This window comes from Euleptes europaea, chromosome 3, assembly GCF_029931775.1.
Source record: "Euleptes europaea isolate rEulEur1 chromosome 3, rEulEur1.hap1, whole genome shotgun sequence".
Lineage (NCBI taxonomy): Eukaryota > Metazoa > Chordata > Lepidosauria > Squamata > Sphaerodactylidae > Euleptes > Euleptes europaea.
In genome coordinates, this window is record NC_079314.1 from 92,757,812 (window position 1) to 92,774,542 (window position 16,731).

The window sequence follows — 16,731 nt, forward strand, 5'->3', positions numbered from 1 at the left end:
CCCTGGAACTGTTCCATCAAATTTATCCACGATGACAGCAAAAGTTTCTCACAGCTGGGAATGCAGCAGCTGCTCCCCTATTACTTGGTACAGCTACAACTATCATATTCTGAATATAATGCCACTAAAGAGAGAAGGATAATAATGCCTTTCTACATATTAACATATTTTAAGGCATTAAACCACAACAAAGACCTAAGATTAGCAGGGGCTCTACAGCAATGACATATTGGGCAAAATGATTAATCCAGCCTGGGTCTTGGGTGTCATAGTAACCAGCTAAAGGCTACAGGCTAAATGACCTAGCAACAATTTGTTCAGTGAGAATGCAGTAACAACCAATCCATGCCCAGCTGAATGGGCTTGCATGTCTTAGAGGCACTGCCCCATGCTCTCCTCCTGACCGCATTTGGGGGGAACATATTCCTATATTTGGTACTTGAAGATGGTTATCATATCACCTCTCAGTCTTCTCCTCTTCAGGTTAAACCTACCCAGCTCCTTCAACCTTTCCTCATAGGACTTGGTCTCCAGACCCCTCACCATCCTTGTTGCCCTCCTCTGGACACCTTCCAGCTTGTCTACATCCTTCTAAAACTGTGGTGCCCAAAATTGAACACAATACTTTAGGAGAGGTCTAACCAGAGCAGAGTAGGCCAATGGTCCAGTCTCATTACTCATGACTACCTTCACTCTTGTGATAAGGCACAGAAGAGAGGCTGCCCTGCCAATGTGCACCATCTTGCAATGGGAAATAATGCCATAGACACCAACTTCCAAACCAGCCATTTTCTCCAGGTAAACTGATCTCTGTTGCCTGGAGAGCAGTTGTAATATCAGGAGATCTCCAGCCGCCACCTGGAGGTTGGCAACCTTAACCTTCACTGACCACTGGTTTGCCAAAGGAAGTCTCTAGCAAAATTGATGGGGAGGCCTGAAATCTGAACTCATATCTCCACTTCCCATTCTGTCTCTTGTTATACCTGCAATTGTGAATTATGAATTATTAATGTCTCTTTTTTCTGTTTTTCTCAACTACAGACACCCAACCAATCCAGTGGGATAATCGCCCCACTGTTCTGCCATGGACAGTTTCAACTTCTCGACCACACTGGCTTCTTGGAAGGAGAATTCAACAGCCACCAGCACAGTCTTCATTTCTGGGAACCTATCCTTAGCTGCCAGTACTGGTGTGGATGTCAGCGGTGTCCTCATCCCTCTGGTTTACCTCATAGTCTGTGTGGTAGGGCTAGCTGGAAACTCCCTGGTTATCTATGTAGTTTTGTGCCATTCCGTGAGTGAATCGGTGACTAATGTCTACATCCTCAACTTGGCACTGGCAGACGAACTCTTCATGCTTGGCCTACCCTTCCTGGCTGCCCAAAATGCATTGTCCTATTGGCCTTTTGGTTCATTCATGTGCCGGCTAGTGATGGCTGTGGATGCCATAAACCAGTTCACTAGTATTTTCTGCCTGACTGTGATGAGCGTCGACCGTTACTTGGCGGTAGTGCATCCAGGGAAGTCATCAAAATGGAGGACAGCACGTGTGGCCAAGGTGGTTAGCGCCACGGTGTGGGTGCTCTCTTCCGTGGTGGTGCTGCCGGTGGTGGTGTTCTCAGACGTCCCTCTAGGCATGAGCACCTGCCACATCCAGTGGCCAGAGCCGGCTTCCGTATGGAAAACTGGCTTCATTGTCTACACGGCCGCGCTCGGCTTCTTTGGGCCACTGCTGGTAATCTGCCTGTGTTACCTACTCATTGTTGTCAAAGTTCGATCCTCAGGCAGAAAGGTGCGAGCACTGACAGCCAAGCGCAAGCGCTCTGAACGGAGAGTGACGCGCATGGTGGTAGCCGTGGTGGCGGTCTTTGTATTGTGCTGGCTGCCGTTCTACGTGCTCAACATCGTCAACGTCATCTGGCCTCTGCCTGAGGAGCCGTCGCTTTTCGGCATCTACTTCCTGGTTGTGGTGCTGCCCTACGCGAACAGCTGTGCCAATCCCATCATTTACGGTTTCCTCTCCTACCGCTTCAAGCAGGGCTTCCGCAGGGCCCTCCTGAGGCCCTCCCGCCGAGTGCAGAGCCAAGAAGTGGCAGCTGCAGCAACAACGCCAGATAAAATGGAAGAGGAGGAAGAGGAGGAGGAGGAGGAAGAAGAAGAAGAAATGGAAGCCAGAGTGACTGAGGTCAGCAAGATCACCCAGAATGGCGATGGCAGGCCGGAATGCGTCCCAAGCAGTGGAGCAGGAGGCAGCGAACAAAAGCAACTTCCCGAGGATCCTGTTAGTTGTGAGAAACCCAGCATCATAAACACCAGCTTCTTGTAGTGACAAGGAAGGGGCTTCTCGTCTCTTCCTCATAACTGCTTGAGGTTTGACTCGTGAGGCGCCATCAACAGTGGCGTCATTTGTGATTCGAGGCTCTCCTCAAACACGGCAAGAAGCCTGAACGGCGTGTGGAAAGACAAGCAGCCGCTTTCAGGTGCAGAAGCAAGACCTAATACGCCTCTCTCCAATGCCCGTTCTGTAGCAATGGTGGCTAGTTAGAGCAAAGGCTTCTGGGATTGGGTTTGGGACAAGGGTCCTTGTTCAGTGGGCATCGTGCTAATTAAACTTCCTTCGTTACTCGACTGCTTTTAGTGTCCCTTTCCGACATTTCACCGATGAAAATAGAGAGATTTATGTATTTAGTCTCACAACCAAGGATCGCTACTAAGTGCCCCCCTCACACCTCGAATACACATCGCTGAAGGTTGTCCTCTACAGCGCTGCGTTCTGTATTCATTTGTCCTGAAGCAGCTGAGCCCATACTGGCAGCTGAAGAAAGATGTGTTAATAATGTGACCGTCCGTAGCAGGTTCAGGTTTTTTTTTTTTTTTTAATAAAAGCCTTAACAGAATTTTACTCTCACAATGAGAATAAGCTGCAACTCAAACACATTCAGTGACGTTTATTATCTGGCTAGGTATCTGTGGGAAGAGGGAAGGGAGACAAGGGAGACAAGCGCACATGTGCCCTCGCTAAAAACAAACAAATTAATAAAAGAAAACCTCCCCCAAAGGAAAGGCAGGAACAAAACGAAGGCTAAGGACAAGAACTAGAAAATAGGGAGTGTGCCTCATAAATAACTCTCTGGTTATTTTCGTCAAGGGAAATCACCACTGGACCATTGTACTTTCTTAGCACATCTAGTAAATAAATATAACACTGGGAAGGGTGCTAAATTATTGGTGGCCTTCCTAGATCTAAAAGGTGCATTTGATTCTGTCTCAAGAGAACTCCTCTGGGACAAGCTCCTCAAGATGGGGATAGACAAGGGATTGTTATTCCTGAGAAAAAGACTCCATACTTCCACTAGTTGCCAAGTAAGGTTTTCAACATCTGGTGAATTAACAGTTAAAGTACCAATAGGCAAAGGGGTAAAACAAGGTTGCTGATTGGCCCCGCACCTTTTCAACGTGTTTATAAATGGCCTTGCGATCCTTTTGAGTGCCTTCGATTGTCAAACCCAAATTAGGCTCGATACATGTGCCCGTAATTCTATATGCGGATGATGCGGTGGTACTTTCACTCACAAGGGTTGGATTGAGAAGGTTGTTACCTCGTTTCCTAGAATACTGCGACCAAAATAGACTTGAAGTGAACTTTGAAAAATCGAAAATCATGGTCTTTGCAAAATCATGGTCCCCCCCATAAAATGGAAGATAAGAGGGAATCAGATTGAGCAAGTGAAATGGTATAAGTATCTAGGCATATACTTCCATTATAGAGCTAGTTGGGTGACTCATAGGAAAAGGGTCTTAACAACGGTCCAAAATTGTATGCTAGCTATTATTGGATTCTTTTATAGCAAGGGTCACCAGTATGTGCCGGCTGCTCTTAGGGTCTTTAATGCCAAGCTAACTTCCCAACTCCTATATGGAATTCCAATTTGGATCCATGCTATAAACCAGGATGTCAAAAAAACACAATCTAATTTCCTACAGAAGATTCTAGGAATTCCATCCTGTGTTCCCTATGCAGCCCTATGTATGGAAACAAACTAAAACCGTCTGGAAACCAGAGTTTGGCTTATGACAACTAAATTTTGGTTGAGATGGCATTTCAAGTCGGATTCAAATAGCCTTGTTTACCATATGCTATCGGACTCTAAATATTCCAGTTGGTTAAACCATGTAGAAAGCAAAATTAAACAAATAGGAATCCCCTTGGATTCGCTGTACTGTCTCACAGAGGAAGCAGCTTATGCCTCATAAATAGGGATTGGTGAATCATACGAGGGGTAAGGGGCCGTAAGCATTTCAAGAGCTAGTGTTAATGGCTAGAAAATGCAAAATGGGGATTTCTTGGATAAAATTGCACTTCTATTCATGAACTCACTAGTATAGCGTTTGGAGGTTGAACAAGGACAGGGAAAACCCAGAATGAAATCTCCCCTCAGGCAGGAAGCTCCCCAGGTTACCTTGTGCCGGTTACTCTCTCTCTCTCTCAGCCTTGTGCCAATTACTCTCTCTCTGCCTAACCTACCTCACAGGGTTGTTGTGAGGATGAAATGGAGTGCGAAAGAACCATTAAGTTTGCCAACTGACTTGGAGAAATAAAATTTTGTCATTGTAATAGAGGCTTAATGTGTGGAAATGGGCAGTTGAAGCTTTCCATGGCATACAGGTAACTTACAGCACCTGGTAAATAACATTCCATTAGGCCTCTATTAGAGTGACAGCAGATTTCTCCCCAGGCCAGCTGGTAACTATGAGCAATGCCTGAAATTCATTGGAGGATAAAAATATGATCGATGACATTATCATCCCCATATGGCATACTGGGGTGGCTTGTCTACTATTCTGTAAGCCTCAGTGCACACTACAGGGAGGTAAAAGTGCAAACCTACCCTGCAGGGTTGCTGTGAGGACTGCTGGCTAAGGTAGTGTATGTGAAGTGCTTTGAATGTTCTCAAGTACTATATAGATAACAAAAGTGTTTCCGGTATCCTCACTGCCATTTTACCTCCGTTCCAACAGACAGACTATGTTAGGGCTAGGTTGTTTCAATAAAATGTTCCTTTAAACGTGAGGGTTTGTGTTTGTAGTGTGCCCTTGCGGTAAATGTTGAAGGAAGAAGCAAGAAGAGTTTGTTTAATAAAGCATCCTTCCCCTCCCCGCCCTCAGGTACCCACTGACAAGTAACCACTTCCTCAGGAAGCAAATATTTTTTAAAAAGACTTTCCTCAAGAGGTGTCAAACCACTTATACTGCTGCATGTGCTGAATGTATCCAAGAAACTATAATTCTTTGGAATTTCCCCCAATGTTTGCATCCGGCTTCTGGCTAGGTGCTTTAGTGGGGGGTGGGGGGGGTGAGGTATCATTGAAGACTCGTTCACAAAACACAAATCCTTTGCACCCTGGAATGACTTTGAAACCACTGAAAACCCCTGCCTTGTTTCCCAGACTTACATAACAGTACACAAATAAATTTAGGATGAAATATCACAAAAGAGCACAGGCATATCCAGAGATGGTGATAGGAAGGAGTTTTCTGGTGACAGCTATCACCCTCCTTTGCTTATGAAGAATTGGGATCCAATCAAATGTTTTGAAGATGCTAGTCTAGTTGGCTGGATTGGAGGTGTGGGTGTGGGTGCTGGTGGAAAGGACACAGGGGACCAGATTTTGGGGTGCTTGCTTAAAATATGCTGCAGTTTGGCTCCTTGATTACTTCAACATATTCAGGAGTACCTGTTCAGGGCTGCATCTCTACTACAGGCTTAAGCAGGTCTAACAGGCCTTTGCCCTAGAACCAAGAGCACTTCCCATGTAATACATTTTTATTACGACCAACTCAATGACCCATAACAATGTATGAGTTTTCAAGTTCCCTAGAACTCTTCTTCAGGAACCATAGTTCTGGGGTGGGGGGGGTACTAGGAATCTTTGACTTGGTACCCTTATAAAACTAAGGCTCCAACTACACCTTGTTGCATATGGTGCTATTGTTATTAGCAATAGGGTTGCCAGCTCCAGGATGGAAAATTTCTGGAGATTTTGGGGGTAAGCCTAGGGAGGGTGGGGTTTGGGGAGGGAAGGTATTTCAGTAAAGTATAATGCCATAGAGTGTACCCTCCAAAGCAGCCATTTTTCTCCAGCGGAACTGATCTCTGTCATCTGGAGATCAGTTACAATTCTGGGAGATCTCCAGGCCCCACCTGGAAGATGGCATCCCTTGTAGTAATGTCATGGAGCAGGGCCTGGTGATGCCACAATGAACAGCAGCACTAAACAAGTATTTCTACACATCACTAGAAATTGCAGAATACAGTATCTGCAAATGTTCATAGACATGTGCCTTTGACTATTCATTGGGAAAATATATTTTAAAATAATGATAATAATATGGAAATAAACTATCCACTAAATGAGAAGTTTAGTGGAATGAATAATGCCAGATCACTGATTCCTATCTCCAAGGTACACATGCAGAATTTACCATAGGCAGACATGCACAGACAAAGCCATAAACTGTGTGGGCTAGCTGACAGCCACCTGAGCAGGAGTCCTAAAATGGGCCAAAATCTGGAACCTGGCAACCCCAGGTGCTGGGGACCTATATGCAGATCCTCGGACATGTAATTTAGCTGCAAAAAGCAAATGCAGAAGCACACTCTATGTGGATTATGGTCATGGTGCTAGGGAAGGGCGGGGGGTAACATCCACTGATGTTATTCCTCAGATCAGAGATATCCCTTCTGCCAGTGGTTAGAAAAATGATAGGTGCCAATATTGTCTTGGGGGGGGGGGAGTGAGACTTTGATTGTGAAAATGGTTCAAGGAGAAGGGTTAACCCCACACCCACTAGTGTCAGAGACCCGATCCATGTTTCTCTCTCTCTCACTCACACACCCCTGTCATTTTGCAGCTCAACGGCATATCTGGGGATCTGAACACAGATCCCAGTGTCACATGTTGTTCGGCTTGTACATTAAATATTTATTTATTTATTACACTTCTACCCCACCCTCCCCGGCCAAAGGCCGGGCTCAGGGTGGCTCACAAAAAATATAGAATACAATAAAACCAGATAAAAACATCTAAAATAAACAGATTAAAAACTGTTAGCCAAAATGTGCTTTAAATGGGGAATTAACTGTGCATATGGTAACTATGATATTTATAAAGCGGGGTGCAACCAACGTATACCAGAGATGGAATCTATGACCTTAGAATAACAACAGAGACAGGGATTCCAAATTAAGAGAGTTTATGTTTTCAAGCGTTCAATGGTGCAACACAAACATACACAAAGAGTCTAAGAATCAAAAGGGAGGAGAGAGAGAGGGACAATCGCCAATGTGGCAGGAAACGATGACGGGCTATACGATACCCTTCCTGTAGAGGAGTTGTCCTGAGTTCCAGTAGACTAAGATACAGAGAAATGGAGAGGGGTAGGGGTTCCCGTGGGCTCGACCAGCGAGGCGGGAGGGAGCGTGGTCAGGCTGCGCAAACCCAATCCGCCAGAGTGACGGCAAATATGCCAGGGAAAGGCCTACGGTAACATTATGGGTGTGGGGGACCCCAGTTATACTGTTTTCCTGGGGGCAAGGTGATTGGATTACCCCTCTGTGGTTCCTGTGTGACAACAGGTGACAAAAGAATTAACGATTGGCTATCGGGGTGGGGTGGTGTTAATTTGGAAAGACTATTTTAATTCCAGTGACTTGTGCAACCCCGGGAGAAACCAGGAGTCTCGTTGATTGGTGTTAACGATCTAACACAAAGGCGCGAGATCCGCTGTGTCCGGAGCTCGTCCTGTTGCATTGCCGGGGGAGCGATTCTCGGATGTTATCAGGATGTCTGCTGATGGACCCTTAATCGCTTTTGATGAGGCAATGGGGAGGGGGGTGTTGGTGCAGACTACGTGCTTGTGCGCTTTCTCTCAGATGGCTTCTGCTGGAACGGAGATGCACAGGAAATGGAGTCTCTCTGGTTCACTGGAGAGGTTGACCTGGCTTCTGTTTCTCAGCTGCTGGCTCCGCGGGATGAATAGGTGCGGTCGTGTCAGTTTCACTCGTCCGTGCGAGAGCCTTCCCCATAGCATTGGGGGATAGGCATGTGGCTGGAACAGCGTGCGCACGTATGCCTGGGGTTGCCATGACCACTCCGGGAGTTTGGGGCACTCCGTTAGGCAACAAAACAGTCCCATAAAATCTATTAACTAAAGGACAAAAAATGTTCTAAAACATGTCCAATGGTGCCACTAGAATGTAACAACCGGGCGCAGCTGGGCAAGCAGATAAATAAGCTCCAAAGATGGTATATGCGCAAGGGGAGAATTAGCAGTGGAAGGCTAGGGAGACCAGTATTCACAGAGAAAAACCATAGCTGGCCTCAATCATATGCCTGGTTGGAATAGCTATGACTTGCAGGCCCTGTGGAATTCTTTGAGATCCCACAGGGCCCTGGTCTCACTAGAGAGAATATTCCACCAGGCAGGGGCCAGGGCAGAAAAGGCCCTGGCCCAGGCCAGCCGGATACTCCTGGTTAACCCTCTGGTGTATTTGTGCTGATCAGGAGACATGTGAGAGTGACCCTGTGACACAAAATACCACACCACAAGCCTCCCCACCCTGGGCTCAGAGCTATTAGGTGGGTGGAAACATTGCCAGGGGTCCAATTCTAGATCTCAGGAAAGATGGGTTCAGGTGGGTAGCTATGTTAGCCTGCAAGAGTCCAACAACATTTTCTAGGGCATAAGCTATGGAAGAAAGGGGAAACCTGAGAGGTGCATGGTAGCACCACAATGCTGTGGGGAGGCTGGGGTGGGGAAAATATTTCTCAACAGCTCTCAAGCCAGGGCAAACAACCTGTACGTGACTAGAAGATGATTCTCTTCTGGTGTTTATTGACATGGTCATCTTGCTATGCATATTCATCACCACTAGGGACCGCTAGTGTAGGTTTGTCACTGGTTCCTTATTCCAAGGAACGGTTCCTTAATCAGACATATCAGAAATGCTCAAGAGGAAAGAAGAGATGGCCAAAAACTACAAAATGCAACTTTAATATATTACAACGATGGTATATTTTAATAAAGGATGTTCTGATACACGTGATATGCCGTTTTTCTCAAGGTCTCATAAACTATTAGTTTTTAATGTGCCACAAAATTTGGTGTTTTTGTTTTTTTTGCTGCAACAGGCTAAAATTTCTGCTCCTCCAGATATGAATATGCATATATTGTAATTCTGCTGCTACCATCCTCTACATTTCTCTTGGGCCTTTCCTTCTAAGTCATTGTTATTCTGCCCTTGCCCTGGCTAATCCTTATGGTAGCCATTTATCTTGTTTCTTTTTTGTGTATACATCGCTATCCAACTTCCCTCAGGAAGAAATAGGATGCCAGTTAGTGGGGGGAAGGAGGGGGGAGGTATACTTAATTTGCAAGTCTTGATTGGTATTACAGCTACAAACAGTCCAGGTTCTCAGTGGGCTCAAAACTCCACAAGCTGAAAGGGGGGGGGAGGGGGGGTGGAACCACACAACTCTGGCTGCAACCAATTCCTGAGGGGTGGCCATGTTACTCTGCTCCAGCCCAAATCACAAGAAATCAACACATTTATAATAGCATAAGCTGCCATTAGCCAGAGTCCACTTTGCTAGATGCATGCCCTCAGGACCAATTTGCACAACAGAAAGTCACTGTGTCCCCCATGGGTCAATTCCTCAGGTGTGCTCTGGGAGTTGCATGCTTGGAACTTAATTCCTAGGAGTACATGTGCTTGACATGTTCCCCACTATCCCTGGGCCTGTTGTCTAAGGGTAATCTTCCTTCTTATCTGGATTCTCTGGTTAGACCAAAGTTATGTAGAATCTTTATGCATTCCAGATTTAATTCAATGGTTTTGCTGAGCCATATGCTAAAGATCCCTTTTTCAGACAGGCTGTGTCCCTGCCCTTTTCACTCAGTGCACTCCTTGGTACATATCCTTCTGTACTGTCCAGTTTAGGCTAAAATGGATTATACCATGTTTTAACAAACAGTCCACATCTTGTCGAGCAACTTTGGAGCAAAAGGTTCAGCCCCTCTTAGAGGACTCTGACCCGCAGCGTACTTATTTTGTTGTTTGTTTTTTGGAGGCTTCAGAGAAGAGACGAAGTGAGGTGTTTTTAGAGATGGGTCTTATTTAAGTTTTATGGTTTTATTGTTCAAGACCTCGGTCTAAGAACAAAGGGAGGGAGGGAGGGAGGGAGGGAGGGAGGGAGGGAAGAAAGAAAGAAAGAAAGAAAGAAAGAAAGAAAGAAAGAAAGAAAGAAAGAAAGAAAGAAAGAAAGAAAGAAAGAAAGAAAGAAAGAAAGAAAGAAAGAAAGAAAGAAAGAAAGAAAGAAAGAAAGAAAGAAAGAAAGAAAGAACACATGTGCTTAGGATTAGGACCAGGGTATGCAGGGACTGGGGATTTAAGCATTTAACTGATTCTAATTGTTTTAATTACTAACATTAAATTACCAAACTTTTAAAGTTAAATTTTTAATATAATTTTAAAAAGTTGATGACATTTACATAATAAGGAACCAAATCAATTTTGCATATACTGTCTCTATTGTCAGAGTATTAGAGTGATAAGTGTATATTGTTGTGATTAATATGATAAGATATTTAAGCCAAGCAAAAAAACACCGCACCCCAACAAAGACAATGATTGAAGAACAAACGACAACGTTAGAGAAAATTGCTGACCTTTCAGATTCAGAACTAGAAACAATTCAGGTTCAGAACTAGAAACAATTCAGATTCAGAACTAGAAACAAGTAACAAAATCTAAAGCAGCTAAAAAAGGCAAAACCAAATCTACTGCCCCAAAGGTCTCCACAGATTCAACTAACCAGATGGAACAATTGATGGACTGCATGAAGCAGCTGATAGAGGAAAGTAACAGGAAACAAACCACTGAGTTAAAAGAAACTCTCTCAAGGATAGAGAAGAAAATTGTTGGGGAAGCTACTATTTGACTTGCTGGGGAAACGTACCTGTAGTGTATCGGTATAGATGGGTTTTCTCAATAGGGTAAATAGGAGCTCCCTGAGGTTCCTTCTGGTTGTGAAAAGAGTGCAGAACAGGGACAGCCAACCTCCAGGTGGTGCATGGAGATTTCCTGCTATTACAGTTAACTCCAGACTACAATGGTCAGTTCCCCTGGAGAAAATGGCTGCTTTGGAGGGCGGACTGTATGGCATTATACCCTGCTCCAACCTTCCTCCAAGTCCCTCCCCTCCCCTCCCCCCCAAACCTTCCCAGGCTTCACCCCAAAAATCTCCTGGTGTGTCCCAACCCACTGCTGGCAACCCTAGCTTAAGTCCCCTCTCCATGTGCTCCCAATCCAAACAAGGCCTGCATGCACTTGAAGAAGAGTTGGTTTTTATACCCTGCTTTTCTCTACCTTTAAGGAGCCTCAAAGTAGTTTACTATCACCTTCCCCTCCTGCCCCACAACAAACATGTTGTAAGGTAGGTGAGACTAAGAGAGTTCTGAGAGAACTGTGATTAGCCCAAGGTCACCCAGCAGGCTTCATGTGGATGACTGGGGAATCTAATGTGGTTCTCCAGATTAGAGTCTGCTGCTTATATGGAGGAGTAGGGAATCAAACCCAGTTCTCCAGATTAGAGTCTGCCACTCCTAACCACTGTACCACACTGGCTGTCTTGGTAACTGAGTTCCAAGCATGCAATTGCCAGAACATATCTGGTCAACAGGACTGGGGCAGCCACGGATGAGTAGGGTGACCAACCTCCCGGTGAGTTCTCCTGGAATTACAATTGATCTCTAGGCAACAGATATCAGTTCACCTGGAGAAAACGGGTACTTCGGAAGGTGGATTTTATGACACTATACCACACTGAAGTCCCTCCCCAGTCTTCACACGCTCCAGCCCCAAAAATCTCCAGGTATTTCCGAACCCAGAGCTGGCAACCCTACATATGGGGGACACAAGGACTTTGTAAGGTATGAATTGGCCCACAATTGGCAGAGAGATATATGCACAGGGTTACAAGTAGCAGAAAGGCGGGGAAAGAGCTATTATAGAGAAAGGCCAGAAGATCCAGTTTGCCAAGACAAGGATGAGGCTGTCACTCTATAGTAGATCTCCTTTGGAAGCAGACGGTTCTAGGTTCAGTCCCCAGCATTGCCAGTTGAAAATATCAGGTTGTAGGTGATGCTACAATAGATGTGCTTATCTTTAAGGTGTGACTGAGTGTTTCACTGCAGTTCTAGTGACACAGGAACAGGGGTGGGGTTAGTTTCACAGGGAAGAGGGTCCAGTGGGGGTGGGTGGGAAACTGTGCAAGAGTGTGTTAAAAGCTAGATGTGCACACCTAATGAAGTTTTTAGTTCAAGTGAAGAGTTGAAAATCTAGCCAGTACCGAAAGAGGGTACAATTTCATCAAGAACACTTATAATTAGATGTAGTACTATTGTTCTTTGGGGAACATTTGCAGAGGACATCGTGCAACTAAAATAAAGTTCTTTTTTAAAAGACTGGTTTTAATGAAAAGTTTTAAATCTCCCATTGAAATCAGTGGGACTTGGTGGTGCCCGTGGTTTGTGTCCTGGGTGTGTAGCTTTCAGTCAACTCTACCCATGGTGTTTTTTTGTTTTTGTTGGTTTGGGGTTTTGGGGTGAAAAAGACAAAAGGAACAGAAGAAGGAAAACAAGAACTGGCAACCCAGATATAGCATTTTTAATCTGAAGACTTTTCAAGGCAAAATATTTTATTTAGGGAAAAGAAAATATGTCTATTTCAATCATATGCGTCCAACCATCTTGCATTAAAGGAACTAGAGGGAGTATCCAGAGGGATATTCCATTCCCCTCCAATAATTCTATGAAACAGGTTGGACTGAGACACAGTGACTAGCCAAAGGTCCCTCACTGAAATTCATAGGTCAACAGTGATGTGAACCCAGATCTCCTAGTCCAAGTTCAACGCACTATCCACTATGTGTGTAAAGTTCCATCAGCTCATAGCCGACTTATGGTGACCCCAGCAAGGGGCTTTCGAGGCAAGGGAGAAGCAGAGGTGGTTTGGCATTGCCTTCCTCTGCAGAGACTTCCTTGGTGGTCTCCCATTCAAGTACCGATCCTGCTTAGCCTCTGAGATCTGACAAGGTCAGACTAGACCATGCTGCCTTTCCTCCCCACTATCCACTATAGCATAACAACAACAACAGCAATAATAATAAATTGTGGCCTGTCAAACTGCAACCAAATCACGGCAACCCCAACCACAGGGTGTTTATGGCAAGAGATGAGCAGAGGTGCTTTGCCATTGCCTTGCTTTGTATACAACCCCAGTCGTCTTTGGGGGTCTCCCATCCAAGTACTAACCATGGTTGACCCTGCTTAGTAGCCAAGCTCTAACAAGGCAGGGCTTCTCTACCATACACTAATCAGGGCTACTCTGCCACACAGGCGACTTTTTCTAGGAAAGGGCAGAAGACACTGGCTGAACGTATAACCTCTTGATCCTAGAGACAATTTCCAGCTACATTTTGCTCTTGCAGTTGGAACAAACTCATCTTGCTTGTATTTATTTATTTACCTCATTTATATCCTGCGTTTCTTCCCAACGGGCACCCGCAGTAGCTGACATCATTCTTCTCTCCTCCATTTTATCTTGACTGTAACCTTAGATTAGCCTGAGAGTGTGTGACTGACTGGCCCAAGTTCACCCAGCAAGTTCCACGGAAGAGGCGGGGATTCTAACCCAGATCTCTCAGATCCTAGTTCAACACTCTGACAATGACATTGCACTGGTTGTCACATTGTACCCGGCGCAATAAGGAATGTCTTGGGAATAATGGCAGAGAAGAGCCATAAACACAGACACAGCTGCATTTCAGACAGTTGCATTGTGGACATGTCCTAGTGCAAACATAAGGCCCGCGGGCCAGATCCGGCCCCTTGAGAACTCTTATCCGGCCTGAGAGGCAGCCGAGGCAGCCACTCCCCTCTGATCGGGGGTGGCGAAGCATGGCCCAGTCCGACAAAGTAACGTTTATGTCATATCTGGCCTTCATAACAATTAGGGTTGCCAGGTCCCTCTTTGCCACCGGCGGGAGGTTTTGGGGGCAGAACCTGAGGCGGGTGTGGTTTGAGGAGGGGAGGGACTCCAATGCCATAGAGTCCAATTGCCAAAGCGGCCATTTCCTCCAGGTGAACAGATCTCTATCGGCTGGAGGTCAATTGTGATAGCAGGAGGTCTCCAGCTAGTACCTGGAGGTTGGCAACCCTAGTAACAATTGAGTTCGACTCCCCTGGGCTGGTGCATCTGGTCCAGTCCAATGTGAACATTACTTTTTAAAAATTCTGGATACACAGACAGTGAGATAAGGCTTCAGGCTCTTTAGAATACAAAGGGTTTTTACCCTTATCACCTAATGCCCAGAGCTCACTGTGACCACAGCAGCCCCTTCAGTGCCTCTTCCCAGTTTCTGTTTGATCACAGTCAGGTTGCATAGAAACAAGCAGGCCCCGTTCTACCGGCAAAAGTGAGTTTGCTTGCCTGCCCGCCTGCTGGAGAGAGAGAGGGATCTCTTCTGTGACCACGTAGCCAAGCGTTCAGCAGGCCCGCCACTGCCGCCCACGCTAACGGCACAACCGCACAGCACTCCCCTGCAAACAAGCTTCACCCACGCTGCACACACACCCTGTAGACACTCCACTGAATGTACCCACCAAAGAAATCCATCACGCCTCCGCCTCCCACACTGCCTTTTGAGACCCTCGAGCCACTGCTGGTAGCGTCTTTGACAAAGGACCTTTAGAGGGATTAAGGAGGCTTCAAGAGAAAAGGGGGCAGAGGGAGTCGACTTGGCATCAGGCAGAGTGCGCATTGCAAGGAGATGCATCTTAAACACTCGCGCAGGCTGTGCTTGCCATCTCTGTCAGCTGTTGTCAGGAGGACCACACAATCGCTGCAGAGAAAAGCAAGTTTGATGTGGCGGACACGCGACACGTCCTGCAGTCTGAATAAGTGTGCAGATCCTGCTTGATGGGGCGGAAGGGAGAGGGGAGTGGCACAGGGGATGAGAATCAATCGGCCCAGCTCGTCTGGTAATGCAGCGTGGCACTGAAACCCTTCATCTGCTTAAACAAATGGAAAAATATGCAAATATTTGCTCACAAAGGAACCTTGTTGTTCTGTGCCTTCCCGAGCATAACGCAAGAGCTTCACACAGAGCATCCAGCCCTCACACGTCACACGGCACAAATGCGGTGTAGGCACAGATCTATCACCTAGACAGATTATATATCTGATGTGCCATTTGCATGCACTCATGCACACGCTCCCTCTCTCGTTAGCACTGCATGACCTGTGGATGACAGCTGCATATTATTGGACGATGTGGCTTTGCTATGCCTGCCTACCGGGTTGCTTTTTCATTTTTAGTTTGGCAAAGCCTCCTGTGCTTTTAATAGCTGTCTGATGGGCCAAGATCCAGCAGGTGATGTGGTGGGAGCCAGCGTGGTGTAGTGGTTAAGAGCAGTGGTTTGGAGCAGTGGAGTCTGCTCTGGAGAACTGGGTTTGATTCCCCACTCCTCCACATGAGCGGCGGAGGCTAATCTGATGAACTGGATTTGTTTCCCCACTCCTACACACTAAGCCAGCTGGGTGATCTTGGGCAAGTCACATTCTCTCACCCTCACCTACCTCACAGGGTGTCGGTTGTGGGGAGGGGAAGGGAAGGTGATTGTAAGCCGGTTTGAGTCTCCCTTAAGTGGTAGAGAAAATCGGCATATAAAAACCAACTCTTCTTCTTCTTCTTCTTCTTCTTCTTCTTCTTCTTCTTCTTCTTCACAGCACTGCATCTTTATGCTGGGAAAAGCTGCACCAGTTGAACTGGGAAGCTCCTAAAGTACAGGTACCAACATGGTGCCTGTGGATGATAACTGGGCAGTTCCTAAAGGACAGGAAGTGTGCCAGGAAAAAAAAAAGCCTAAATATATAACTAAGACCGGCTGGTAACTTTTAACATGTACAAAGTGAACAGGTGTGAACTTCACTTTGATTTCATCTCTGTATTGGAAAAATCTTTACCTGTAGTACTCCTGTCTGCCATGAGGTTCCTACAGGCACACAGCATCCATCTGTAAAAATGTTGTTGGTCTAGCTATAACACAAAAAGTCCATATTCCAAAAGGAAGAGGGCTTCTGTCCTTTTCAGAACTCTAAAGCCAGTCATTACTCAGCAGTTGCTTCATTTATTTAAAATAGTTATAACCCACCTTTCTCCCAGATATCCCAAATTTGAAAAAAGAAGCACATTACAAACAAGACTAAAAATGGCATGCCCCGAGCAGCAGGCTCAGGCTGTCCCCGAAACTCTTCTGAAAAGCCCTGATTTGCACCCTCAACAGAAAACCAGGAGGTTGTTCTAGAAGTGCGGGTAGGGTTGCCAACCTTCAGGTGGTGAAAACCAAATCAGACACCTCTATACACTTATCATAAGATGAGAAATTCAGTATAGGAATAGCTATGAGCAATGCCAACAATATTCTGGCTATATATTCACAGTACGTGGTAATATACCCACCAATTACATATATTCCCAACAAGCATATGTATTTATTTCTTTTCCATGTAAAATTTCCCCAAAGCACAAGTTCACAACAATTCCTATGTAAGGTAAGTATGGAATAAAGTCAATTGAAATGTCTTTAAAGATGTACTTCTTTTCTTTG

The 16,731-nt window shown here is 45.7% G+C and overlaps 1 protein-coding gene across 1 annotated transcript; it reads left to right on the forward strand.

The window, feature by feature from the left end:
- The first annotated feature begins 1,084 nt into the window (after positions 1-1,084).
- Positions 1,085-2,365, forward strand: SSTR3 (somatostatin receptor 3). Its single transcript, XM_056847083.1, has one exon. The coding sequence runs from the start codon at positions 1,085-1,087 to the stop codon at positions 2,324-2,326; it is 1,242 nt and encodes a 413-aa protein (XP_056703061.1). The 3' UTR covers positions 2,327-2,365.
- Positions 2,366-16,731: the final 14,366 nt, after the last annotated feature.